Consider the following 13,052-nt stretch of genomic DNA (forward strand, 5'->3'; position numbering starts at 1 on the left):
CTACTACTGCATCTACCGGTTGATGACTAACATTACGACAATCGATACACGGACATAAAATCTCAGTAGGATAACCCATTGATGAAGCATTCACAAACTTATTTGCCCCTTCAACATACTCACTGCTATTCCTGTAAGTAAAACAATGAAGTCCAACTATCAATATAACTCACATACACACTATTAATTTAAAATTATAATAATATGACCGAGAGTTTCATACCTAGGTAACCAAACCCATGAATTCTCCATAGTAAACACAACTCAGCTCCTCCACCAAATATATAAAGCCAATTGATCAGACACTCAAATAACTAGCTAACATTAAAGAACAACAGTATATGAACACTGGGAGAAAGGATTCACAATCTTACGATTCAGAAAAAGTCTTCTTTGACAAAAGATTGGTAGAATCTGTAAACAAAATTTACAAAGAACATTCAGACAAAGAATATTTTGTAAATAAGAAGAAAATTCAGACAAACAATGATTAATACCTTCAACTCCTTGAATTCTGACACAAAGAGCTACCTGTGAAAATCATATCTCCAGTTGCAAAACCTAAAATCGATACAAAACCCAAAAAATTTAATCGAATATGGGTCATTACAAGAACCCTAAATTGATACAAAAACCTAAACCCAGAAAAAATTATTCGGAAATAGGTTATTAGAAGGAACCCTAAATCGATACAAGAAACAAAGGGATCGTAAACAGCTGAGAAATCACGGGGTACCTCAAGAACCGACGAAGAGAAGACAACGACGAGATCGACAACAGCTGAGAAATCCACACGGCGACGACCACGATATGCAGTGAGTGAGAGAGAGAGAGAGAGAGAGTGAGAGAGAGAGAGAGAGAGAGAGAGAGAGAGAGAGAGAGAGAGAGAGAGAGAGAGACTGAAAGGTTTTTTTTTTAATTTTGCCTAAGTGTTTTAGTTTTTAGTGTGAGGCCAAAATTTTTAACACGCGGGGAACAAAAAAATGAAATCCCGTTTAAACATAAGATAAGACAAAAGAAACTCAGGTGCAATTAAAAATAAGTACATAGTTAAAAAAAAATAAAAAAATCACACTTTCTAACCCCACACACTTTTAATAGCATAACTAATATACAACCGCTATTAAAAAGTAGCGTCTATCTCTTTTATTGCGGAAAACAAAAAAACGATATCTTGTAGTGTTATTAATACTCACATTTCTTGTAGTGTTTTATCCCAAAACACTCAGTTTCCTTCCAAAGTAACCTAACACATGTACATACTCAGAAAAAACTATAAAGACTCTAAAAGCACACTTTGACTCAATAAAAAACTCAAAACAAATGTAAAAACTATGGTTAAAATCCTATAAAATACAGACACATCAGTAACTACAAAGGAACTTGAAGAAGAAAACACATACGTGAAAAAGAAAACACAGAGTAGATACTTTTCTTCTCTCCCCTCCATGTATAACTCTCATTAAAGTGCCATGATGACACCTTAAACCTAGATTAGGTCATGTTCGGTTCTCAGCCCTTATGCCCTAGAGAAGCTTCTGCTCCTTTATCATGGTTTTGTGCACTGCTTCAAACCCTATGTACGACATTATGCGCATGGTCTATGCAATGCGCTCTTGCATTTTTCCTGCACAGCGCCATGCGTTGTGCCCTACAGCTGCCACGAGAGTACAACTAGCTTTTTCTATGTTTTTTTGTTCTTTCGGCCACTACAAAAAAAACATGACTTTCCCGACTAAAATGGCGACCCCTCTTTCTCGAAAACCTAAAGACATATAATCTCTCAGACCTACCATATCACTTAATTAGCCATATATTACACTTTAGGGAAAATGTCATGAAAACCCACTTTGGGTGTGAGTTCTGTCACAAAAACCCACTTTCCACTCATGGTATACTTTCCCAAGTTTTTTGCTTATGTGTCCACTTTCCTTTTACATTTTTGCCCTTACTAACAACTTACCTCTCTTTCTCTCCTTCTTTTCTCTCTTTTTCTCTTTTTTTTTGTTGTTAACACTTTAACAAAGTAAAATATATTTATTTGTTATCATAAAACAAATTTTCTATTTATTTATATAAAATATGTTATGATTATATATTTTCTACATTTTAAGATACATATTGCTATATTTTTTATGAATTTTTAGATTATACAGTATCCATCAGTCGTTGAACATTTGTTCAATTATAAGTGGATAATCAATTGCATTATTGTTAATAGATAGTTACTTGTGTTTATTCATACAAAATATACATACATAAATTTGGTTAGATCTTTATCCATAGCATATTATCCATAACACAACATAGACCAAATAAGTACAAAACCCTTTAATTCTAAATTTTAAATCCTAGAGCATAAATCCTTGAACCTAAAACCAAAATTATTCACTTTAAAAAAAAAAAAAAAGTTTAGTGGATAGAAAAACTATGGATAGGTCTCCATGGATTTACAAAGCATATCTAGACATTAAGCTGAAGAATAGCAGTTGAATGGTGGCTATGGATGTGATCATGTGGATATTTTTTTGTGGATACCAATGTAGACAGACCAAAGAATCATCATACAACATCCACACAATTAAATCCATAGACACCATGAGCTCCTTGCTTCATATTTTGTGTTGGTCCAGAAACATATACACTCATAAGTGGTTAATAAACAAAATAAAAATTAACAACATTGATTTATTTAGAACATTGAATATCAATCATGTGGATTAGTAGTTATGGATACTTATCTTATAATATCTTGCTCATTCTTTACATGAGCAGAAATTTGTCCAAGATAAATTAGCCACATAGATTTCTTTTAGCTAAATGTTTTTGTACTATTTTTCAGCTAGAAGTAGGTATATTAGAACTTAGAAGTGTCACTAGAAGCATACTACACAATAAACATGGTCATTATTAATCTCAAAGCCTATCCACCAAATTCTGACCACGTGGACAAGCAATCCAGATGAAATTTATTGACAAGTTTGTTGCATGTTCAAACATCACTATAGTTTAGCCACTTAGATGTCTTTTAGCCAAATGTTTTTGTACTATTTTTAAGCTAGAATTAGAGATATTAGAACTTAGAAGTGTCACTAGAAGCATAGTACACAACAAACATAGTCATTATTAATCTCTAAGCCTATCCACCAAACTCTGACCACGTGGACAAGCAATCCAGATGAAATTTATTGACAAGTTTGTTGCATGTTCAAACATCACTATAGTTTAGCCACTTAGATGTCTTTTAGCCAAATATTTTTGTACTATTTTTAAGCTAGAATTAGAGATATTAGAACTTAGAAGTGTCACTAGAAGCATACTACACAACAAACATGGTCATTATTAATCTCTAAGCCTATCCACCAAACTCTGACCACGTGGACAAGCAATCCAGATGAAATTTATTGACAAGTTTGTTGCATGTTCAAACATCACCATAGTTTAGGGTTTAGACTTTAGATGGTATATAGATTCAATGTCTATGTTTTGAGTTCAAGTTGTATTGTCTAAGGTTCAAGGTGTAGGATTTAGGGGTTAAGGTTAAAAGTTTAGGTTTAGGTATGTGGATGATGTGTCTATATTTTTAATTCATGGTTTAGGATTTAGGGTTCAAGGTGTATGGTTTAGGGTTTAGGATTTAAGATTTAGGGTATAAGGTTTACGTTTTTGGGCTTATATGGATTTAGTGTCTATGTGGTGTTAGGATTTAATATTTAGGGTATAAGGTTAACTTTTTTTTGTTTGTCAACAACTAAAGTTACTAAACTTAAAATTTAGTATGTTTATCACCAACTAAAGTTACTAAACTTAAAATTTAGTAATGAAAATGAAAAATAAATGTTAAAAAAAAAAATATTAGAAAAGAAAGAGAAAAGTTAGAGAGAGAGATGAGAAGGAAAAAAAAAAATAGAAAGAGAAGGTTAGTTTAGTTAGAGGGTGTAAGTTATAATTTGACATAAGAAAAGTATAGGGATAGTAGAAAGTGAGTGTAAGTGTCAATACTTTAGGAGAAAGTGGGTGTGGTTGTCATTTTCCCTACACTTTATACCTCCCACACTTAAAGAAAAAAAAAAAAAAAAAAAACTCACTAGTAACCTAATTTATATCTTCATCTCTCCACACCCGACATTCACCACTCATCTTGTTCCAGCACAGATAGAGAGAGAGCGAGAGAGAGATTTCTTAGAAGATGTTGTCAGATTCAAATATGGGTCTACACCAACGAATGCGAGAAACCCATATTCGACTTGGTCTAGTCATGGTGAAGATGAGACGATTAAGAACGGAGAAGAAGATTGGTTGACAAAATTTCAGAAATTGTAAAGATGTGGTTTTTTGCGATTTGGTTGTTACTTTTCTCTTTTGCTTCTCATTTTCGTTTGATTTTGAATTGGATTAGTAACTTTTTTTTTTTAATTTGTCATCCTCTTGTTTAGATCTGGTTTGGTAAGATATTATGGATCTAAGAGGAGTTGCAGCGGTGGTGACGTGAAGAAGATCAGAGATAATTTCTACCCCTTAATCCTGTGTTGACGTAAGCAAATCATCGGGTCTAATTACATTCTCCCGGAAGCTATAATTCAAATTTATGGTTTTTAGTTAAGTTGTGCTCGGCTTTTTTTTTTTTTTGTCTCAGAACTCAGATGCAGCTGAAGCATGAGCAGAAGTAAAAGGGTGTTGAAGAGTCATTACTTTAACGGTGAGTAACTGAATATGAATGATGTTAGGATGTCACCTCTGTTTTTACCTCTATGATGAGTTTGTGTATACTTGTGAAATCTCTAATCAAAATGCTGGATTTGTTTGCTAATGTAAATTGTAGTTGGTGTTTGAGCAAATTTTAACCTTCTAAGTAGGAAGCTTTTTGAAAGCTTTTCCACTCTCAAGGTCTTTGCTTCTTTTATTCACTCTTTTCACAGTGTGATTGATGTTGTATTAATAATACTATTCTCATATAGCAACTTAAAGTGATGAAGAGTTGATAAGCTTATGAGTTTATTTATCTTTTAATCAATTCTTATGAGCCTGCTTAAACTTTGTTTCTATTGTGTTGTTGTTCTTATTTTCATTCTTTCTTTTTTTTGGTTGAAGAAAATGGATAAGAGAGCCAGAAAATGCTAGGCCACAAGGTTAGGTTTTTTGTTTTTATAGTTATACTGTGTTACTAAACAATACCTTGAAACTCTTGGCTAGAGAGTCCGCTTCCTATCAATTTGACATGGACACTATTGAAGTCAGTAACCTGAATAGGCAATTTCTATTCCGTCCTTCTCATGTTGGGCACTCCAAGGCTAAGGTATGCTCTTGCGTTTTCACTAAGTCCAAGGGAATCCAGTTCATAAGAGAGTTCATGTGACCATATAGAATCAAAGTTGTTAACCAAAGTGGTTTGGGTTTTTGGGTTTGTTAAATCCAGTTTAGGAGGTATATGTGAGCGACCTAAGCTCATTCTCCCTCGCTTCAAGGTATATGTAAGCAGCCTGAGGTCATTCTCCCTCGTTTGTGTTTGTTAAATCCAGTTTAGGTATATGTAAGAAAACTTCTTTCTTCTCCAGTTTAGCTGATTTCTCTCTGATGGTGTCATTAAGCAACCTGAGTTCATTCTCCCTCGCCTTAAGTTCCTTAAGAGATGCTTCCATCAGCTCAGCTTCCTTTCTCCTTGTCTCGGTCTCTACGGTTTGCGTCTGGTCAAAATCTTTAACATTCATCTCAAAAGCAAAACACTTCTCATATGGGGAAAGCAAAGCAACCTCCTTTTCCATAGCTTCAAGCTCAGCCATTAACCTTTGATGTTTCTGCATTTCCTCCATGATACCTCCAATATTTACTTTTTTTTTTAGTAGTACGATGTATTTTTATTTTTAATTATGTTTTTAGTTTTATTTTATAATACAGTTTTTTAAAATATATCATGGTTTCATAATAATAAATATAGTATTTTTTATTTTTAATATCAATTCATTCCAATAACAAACTGTTATTCAATAACTTACATATATGTAAAAATAATTAATAAATATATATATATATAATGCTGTATAAATACAATATTGTTTAAATACATAATAGTAAATTAGTTGTCAATTAGTCACTAAATTTTGTGTCTACATTATGACTATATTGCGTAGTCGTAAAATAGTCGTAGTGTAGTCGCTAGATTTAGTGACTACATTACGACTAAATTTACGACTATGCAAAATAGTCGTAATGTAGTCGCTATTTGGCGACTAATTTTACGATTAATTATTTTAGTGACTCTCGATTTACGACTAATGGTTTTAGTCATTATTTAGTCGTAACACAACGTTTAGCGACTAAATAGTGACTAATAGTGCAGTCGCTATTTGTCTATTTTCTCGTACTGGGCGTATCCTTCTTTGACCCTAGCTTCCCTTATATAGTGAAATCTTAGAGTTTGTGTTGGTTTATCTTGCAAACTATACAACTCAGATTTTGTATAGGCTACACATCAATATAAACTACCCTAAACTTTGATTGTCAAAAAAAAAACTACCCTAAACTTCATAAAATTAAGAACATTTCCAAACCACTTCAATATTAATAACCTATAACATTTTCTCACAAATTTAGATTCTTTTGTTCAACAAATAATATTCATATTAAACTGAATAGAGAAGATAATTATCGTTAGTTAAGATCAAATGTTTGTTTTAAAGAAAAAGAATATGGTTTCAGTCAAGATATGTGAAAGCATGTGGATCATCATCTAACCAAATAGTATCGCGAAATGTCATCACTACGAAAAAAAGTTGTTGGACGCATTATGAGGAGGAAAATATAAATTTTGGATAGCGACATTGTAACGTTTCTTGGACGCAATCATCGTAAATCGTGAATTCACACTTCGTATTCATCGTTCTGCGTTCTGATATGCACACTTAAATGGTATATTTGAATAACATTTATTTTATTATTGAATCTGGTTATCTAAAAAAGTTATGTGGTCTTTGTTTTGTCTATATGTACTGCACAAGATACGACGCCAAAATTTTAAAGTTTGTAACACGACAAATAATAATGACTTTGAATTGCAAAATGTCGTGGAAGGTATCAAAAAATTCAGACTATTGCTTTTTCTGACGTTTTCATTTATACTTTTTTCTTATATATTAGTTGGGATAGCGAAATTTGATTCTTCTTAGAAAAAACAAATTAATATACAAACATTTTTTGTTATATTAAACGTCACTGGACAATTTCATTATTAGTGATTGCGACATAGTTACATAACCTTTAGTGGGGAAACTGTTTTTTGGGTAGCATTGAAATTCGAATTTTGAAAGAACAACAATTAATGGACACAAGAAAATTATGAATTTTGTGTTTCTTCGTAGAGGTGTTGATGACACTTTGAGTGAAAATGTTTCCCTCTGACACTTTTGAGTAAATATCAAACATAATCGAAAAATTAAGGATCCTAAATTTTTTTTTTTATAACATTCTTAATAATATTAATATATAGTTAAGCAGACACATTATATAATTATACATAACAAGGAGTAATCGAATCCAAAATTTAGCCAATAAGATATAAGAAAACTTGTTAGAACATCAACTTTTACAAACAATACAAAACAATGTGAAACCAAATCTGACTAGGAAATTGTACCAAACATAAATAATGAAATTTTAATATTGCAATGTAGTAATATTCTAATTTTTTCAAGTAATGAATAACTAAGAAAATGTCAGATAAGTAAAAGTATTTTATCTTCAATATTTTCCAAATTCAAGGAAATTTATAACAAATTTGTTTTCTGTTTTTCAATTTGTTATATGTAAATTGCTTTGGCTAGAGGAGAAGTAAAAGGCCAAGGACCACCTCACATGTTTTGGAGGGACTCTATAAGATGTCTTTCCCCTCATTCAATTATTATGTCGTCTTTTGCAACTTCCATTTTTGGCTTCCACTTCTGAAGTTTCCAGGAAAAACAATTAACCAAAGAGTATTTTTATAATAGTAACATTCATGACGATCAATGACGATAATAATGACAACAGATTAAGAAAACGGATATACATGATTTCGTTTTCAAATTCTAACTAGGAAGAAAAAAAGTAGGGACTAATTAAGGATGTAGATTAAGCTTTAAACCAAACCCGTAAGATTGCATCGCAATTTAAACAAAAAACTAGGACCACAAAATTAAGAACTACTATTTTCGTGCTTAATGTACACTGTTAATATTGTTGCAACAAGACACTAACTAACACTGAAACGTGTAGCCGTGTAGGGTAAATTTTGTTTAGTGCGTTCCGAAGCATGAGCACGTACACACCACAAATTATAGTATTCATCATCATTCACAAAAATGCAGTGTAATTGGACATACAATTTACATATTACATACTACATATTCCTTAGTTTTTCCACGAATATATACAATCTACATGATTAAAAAAAACACAAAAAAATATGTTTTATTCTGTACAAGATTATGTCGCACCATCACAATATATGTAACTGTATATATGGTGTTAAGTCATTAAGCAGTTCCATAAGTTGAATTAATGATAAAAACTTACAAGAATCGTAACATTCTTTGACTCTAAAACCTAATCAAACTTTTTTAGTTTAATGGTCGTAAAATCCTAACATATCCTTTTTTTTTATTTCGCACGGTTACAACAATCCTTTCAAAGAGGTCACATTAATTCAAAAACACAAATATTTAGTTATCTACTATATATGATTGTATAAACTTCCGTACGAATGAAGGAAACAAAAAAAAAAAAGAATTACCAAAAATAAACAAAACTACAAAACAAATGAATCAAATCAATATTTTTAAAAAAAAGTCAAAAAGAGTCATATTTCTTTCTTTTTATCCTATTTTTACTCTTTAATCCTTAAGTTTAAAACTTAAAAAAAAAAACTTAAAAAATTAAACAAATAAAATAAAATAAAAAAATGGTCATGATGACATGTTAACATGTACACTAGCATTCATGACCATATCACAAACAGGACACTTTTGTAACAACGCCGACGATCCACAAACCGTACACAAACACAAATGACGACAAGGCAACACCAACACACTCGCCGTTAATTCACCGCACCGTCTACACCCTCCGTTAACAACCGTTTCCGTTACCGTTACATTCTTCTCTCCGTCGCAGCAGCTTCCACAGCTGGACTCAGCGTCATCTTCAGCCACCACCAAAGGACGACGAGCCAAATCCAAATCATCGACTTGAGCAAGAACTTGTTCAAGATTTGATCTGAGATTATTAGCAGTAGCTTCATTAGTCTGAGCCAAATCACGCCAGATCTGATTCTCAACGTAGAGACTCTTCACGCGTTCTTGTAAAACCCAGTTTAGCTTCCCAACTCTTACGATCTCTTCGTCTTTGGCTTTCAAGTTTTTTAAAATCGCGTTTTGTACCGCGGACGCTAACATCCGCGTTTGCGTTCTCTGTCTCGCTTCCAACTCGATCCTCAGCGTTTCCGTTTGCTGCGCGACGAACCTGTCGATCTCCGAATTTTGCTGTTGGATCTGAGAGACGAGCTCCGCGTCGATCAGTGACGACGGAGAAAACTCGGAGATCGATCTGCGTTTCTGAGACGCGATTTCAGATGGAGTGTTATCGAACGTTGTTGTTGCGTCTCTCTGGCGTTTTGTAGATTGGTTGAAACTGTAATTTGTGAGATCATTTTGTAATTGGTACTGTAAGTTCTGATCACCGATTGTTACCGGAAAACCACCTCCGCCGCCGTTGTTGTTCATTTGTGATTTAACACATTCTCTGCAAAACAAAACAAAAATAAAAAACTGCAAAAAAAAAAAGAGTAATCGTGTGGAGAGAGAGAGAGAGAGAATGAGATTATTTACCTGTTGGTGATATACTGAGAAGAGAAGAGATTCATGTGTCTAGCTTCAACAGCCATTGATAACGTTTTCTTAAAGGTTAGAGAGAGTTTAGAGGGGAAGAGGAAGAAGAAGAAGAAGACTGGTGAAGAAATGTATAGAGGGAGGCTTTTTATTTAAGGAAGAGAGAGAAAAAGTCAAAAATGAAAATTAAAAAAAAAAAAAGATTGTTTCTAGAAAGAGTCTTTTTTTTCTTATTTTACATTTTTAAAATTTAGGGATATTTACATTTCCTTTTTTATATATATAGAATTATCAGATATCTTAACAAACACCAGCACATGTGACTTTGACTTGTAGTGATATATGGTATTAATATTTTTTATATTCCTAATTTTGTAAAATTTAGAATTGATTTGTTTTTTTGTTAATAATGTTTTAAAGAAAGAGAAAAGCTGTATATCTGTTTTTCCCGTGCATAAGAATTTTAGCATAAATGCTATTTATGTCATAAGGAAATACAATCTAGCTAAATTTAAAAAATTTCTTGTGGTTTTGACGGTTTGTTTTGACTAACATGAAAATTATGAATCATTTACTAAAATAGTTAAAAATGCCTTTTTCAGTTTTCTTTTGACTAAACCAAAAAAAAGGAATAATATATTAAAATAAAATAAAACATTAAACAATGATATGATTGGTCAGTATATGTCATAATACAAATCTTAAGGGGCACTTTCGTAAAACAAGTTTTCTAAAATGTACTCGTAGAATAAATAAAAAAAAAAAAAATCAGAAGCATGCACGTCGCATATGCGATGTGTTAATTCCTCTCCACGCTTGCTACATCACGCTATTACCGAAAAGATTCCACCGTGTTTTTTTTTTCTGTTTTGTCAACTGATAATATTCATTTAGAAGGGTAAATTGTGAAATACAATCTAAGTTGATATTTTTCAAGTCTAAAATCTAAAAGAGAAAAATTTAGTCGACGAACAAAAAAATAATTTAAATAGAGAAAATTTAAACCGAAAAAAGTAAGAATCTATAAACTAAAAATAGAGGCAACAAGACCTAACCCACACAACACACTAAATTTAAGAAAAGAAAAAGCTCTTTTCATAAACCACTTGCAGATAAGATTTACTAAAGATGCGTACGACCAATTTGAAGTTAACATCAACCACTTCCTATTATGATCAAAGCTAATCTTTCCAAAGCATAATCAAAGTCTTTTCTAAAATACGCTCTCAGATGTAGCGATGAAGATAACATCGTCCAATATCGTCTATGTAGAAGCCTTCAAAATATAATTAGATCTAAACAGATCTGTAAAACCAAGACCTCTTGATAAAAACCGAGCTTTTTAGAGCACAAAGATAGATCGAGATAACTATCAACCACAATGAGCACCAACTACAAACAACGAAGACTAACATATCTTCAAACAAAATAAAGCCTAAGCTATAGAAAGAGAGCAAGCCTTATGGGAATCAGCGGTTGGAAGATTAAACCAAGGGTGAGAGGCGAGACAAAGCTGGGCGGATAAAACACAATCACAGCCAAATAACACAAACGACTTCAAATCGATGAGAACACATGAACGAAAACAATAAAAAGGAAGGGTCAAGAAGATGCATTATTGTTCGAGCCGCACCGTGGAACTACTAGCTCCAGAATCACTAACATCTTCTTGCAACCACAAAACCCAACAAAATTGACCCCTCCAACCGCAATCTTCAAACCACAAGACTCCCCAATCGAGAGCTAAAACTCAACCACACCCACCATAAACATAAGAGAGAAAACTAAATTAAGAGACTCAAACGCTTACACCATGGTCCTGGAAGACAACAAAATCGTGAGATGAGGCCACATAAACGGCGAGCCTCCGATAACTAAACCATCCCAACAAAAAGCTACTGCAATGAATCCTGACTGAGACAACTGCAAATCGAATGACAAATCAACACTGACAAATCAACACCACTGTCAGATTCACCATCTAAGAGATACGTCGAAGCTAGATCTTAGCCTCACCACCACTGTAATGAAGTAAGAGAAACGTTCTAAGGAGCCTTCTCATAGCGTTGTGGTGGCCGCCGGAGAGACAAATCTGAGAAATCAAAATCGTAGCACAGAGACTAAACTTAATCGCAAAACGAGAGAATCTTAATTTTGAAGTAACACAATGTATATGTTTTACCATATAATATTTAAATCGTTTTTGTGGTAGTAAAAAAATTGATTTATTTGTTCTTTAAAACACACTGAGTAAATGCATATTTTAATTTGTGGTAACTGTAAAACAAATTTTAATTTTATTATATTTGAAATAATAATATTTAGTAATTCAGTTTTTAATTTTATTATTACCTCATAAATCTTTTGTTGTTAATTAATTGTAACTGTCGTCAGTTGATTACTATGTGCCTCGTCTAATGGAAGTGGTGCAAATAAGTTGTTCAATACTATAGTTGCAGCTTAGCAATTTACTAATTGGATGTTGTAAATTTGTTAGATAGGAAAAAACCTATGGTAAAAAGTTTGCTAGTAAATAACTTTGAATGATGCATTAAAAAAAAATTGATTCTCTAAAAGATAATCCAAGATCTATTCATAAAATAAGGTGATAATAAAATTTTGAAAAAAATGTTATTAGATTTTGTTATTTTGTAAGTTTAAAAGAACAAAATGTTGGCGATTGTTTTTTAGTTGAGGTTGCTAGTGTTCGGGAAAGGAAGACTATTGCGTAGGAAACTCATTGAATATGATTTTCAGAGTTATGCTAAAAAAAATAGTGACATATGATATAGTTTCAACCTTCGGTGACAATGTGTACATTTATAAATTCGACCTTTGCTTTTCAATGTAAGCCATATCGTTACCATCTAATAATCAGTTTATTTTAAAATATATAAATTAACTTGTATGTTCTTTGTTCGTAATTCTTATTAAAACATTGCATGTTAGAAAATTAATATATACTCTATTTTCTTAAGTAACACAATAATCTTATAATCACTAAACAAATAAATAATCTGATACTTCACATTTTTTTGTGTGTGTACAATGATGTGTTATTAGAATATAATTAACGTTTAAAGAATAAATTATTTTTAAAAAATAATTTAAAAGAAATTTGTATTTTTTTTTTCACCTAATCTAGTAGGCATTTTTTGCCTAAAAATACATGAAAGAACAAATTCCATTTAGGAT

The 13,052-nt window shown here is 32.1% G+C and overlaps 1 protein-coding gene and 1 long non-coding RNA gene across 9 annotated transcripts; one reads left to right on the forward strand and one right to left on the reverse strand.

Moving 5' to 3' along the window:
• Nucleotides 4,092-5,895, forward strand: LOC104724916. 8 transcript variants are annotated; one of them, XR_002033836.1, is made up of 6 exons: nt 4,092-4,345; nt 4,437-4,534; nt 4,637-4,699; nt 5,092-5,296; nt 5,417-5,465; nt 5,556-5,609. It is a non-coding gene; the product is annotated as an uncharacterized LOC104724916 (long non-coding RNA). The 8 variants fall into 8 exon arrangements; XR_002033835.1 differs by having other exon boundaries at nt 5,092-5,471; nt 5,556-5,895; XR_002033833.1 differs by having other exon boundaries at nt 5,092-5,465; nt 5,561-5,895.
• On the reverse strand, nt 8,792-9,996 carry LOC104724917 (BOI-related E3 ubiquitin-protein ligase 1). The gene is made up of 2 exons (XM_010443487.2): nt 9,858-9,996; nt 8,792-9,771 (listed from the first exon to the last, which is right to left on the reverse strand). Exons 1-2 carry the CDS (start codon nt 9,911-9,913, stop codon nt 8,937-8,939), a joined length of 891 nt encoding a protein of 296 aa, XP_010441789.1. The 5' UTR covers nt 9,914-9,996; the 3' UTR covers nt 8,792-8,936.

The sequence above is a fragment of the Camelina sativa genome, chromosome 11 (genome assembly GCF_000633955.1).
Source record: "Camelina sativa cultivar DH55 chromosome 11, Cs, whole genome shotgun sequence".
Taxonomy (NCBI): Eukaryota; Viridiplantae; Streptophyta; class Magnoliopsida; order Brassicales; family Brassicaceae; genus Camelina; species Camelina sativa.

Excerpts from the sequence above, each read along its gene's own strand:
- LOC104724917 (XM_010443487.2), bottom strand. The coding sequence starts at position 9,913 with ATGGCTGTTGAAGCTAGACACATGAATCTCTTCTCTTCTCAGTATATC. Across the intron at positions 9,772-9,857 it reads TCTCAGTATATCACCAACAG|AGAATGTGTTAAATCACAAA; the intron begins GTAAATAATCTC and ends TTTGTTTTGCAG.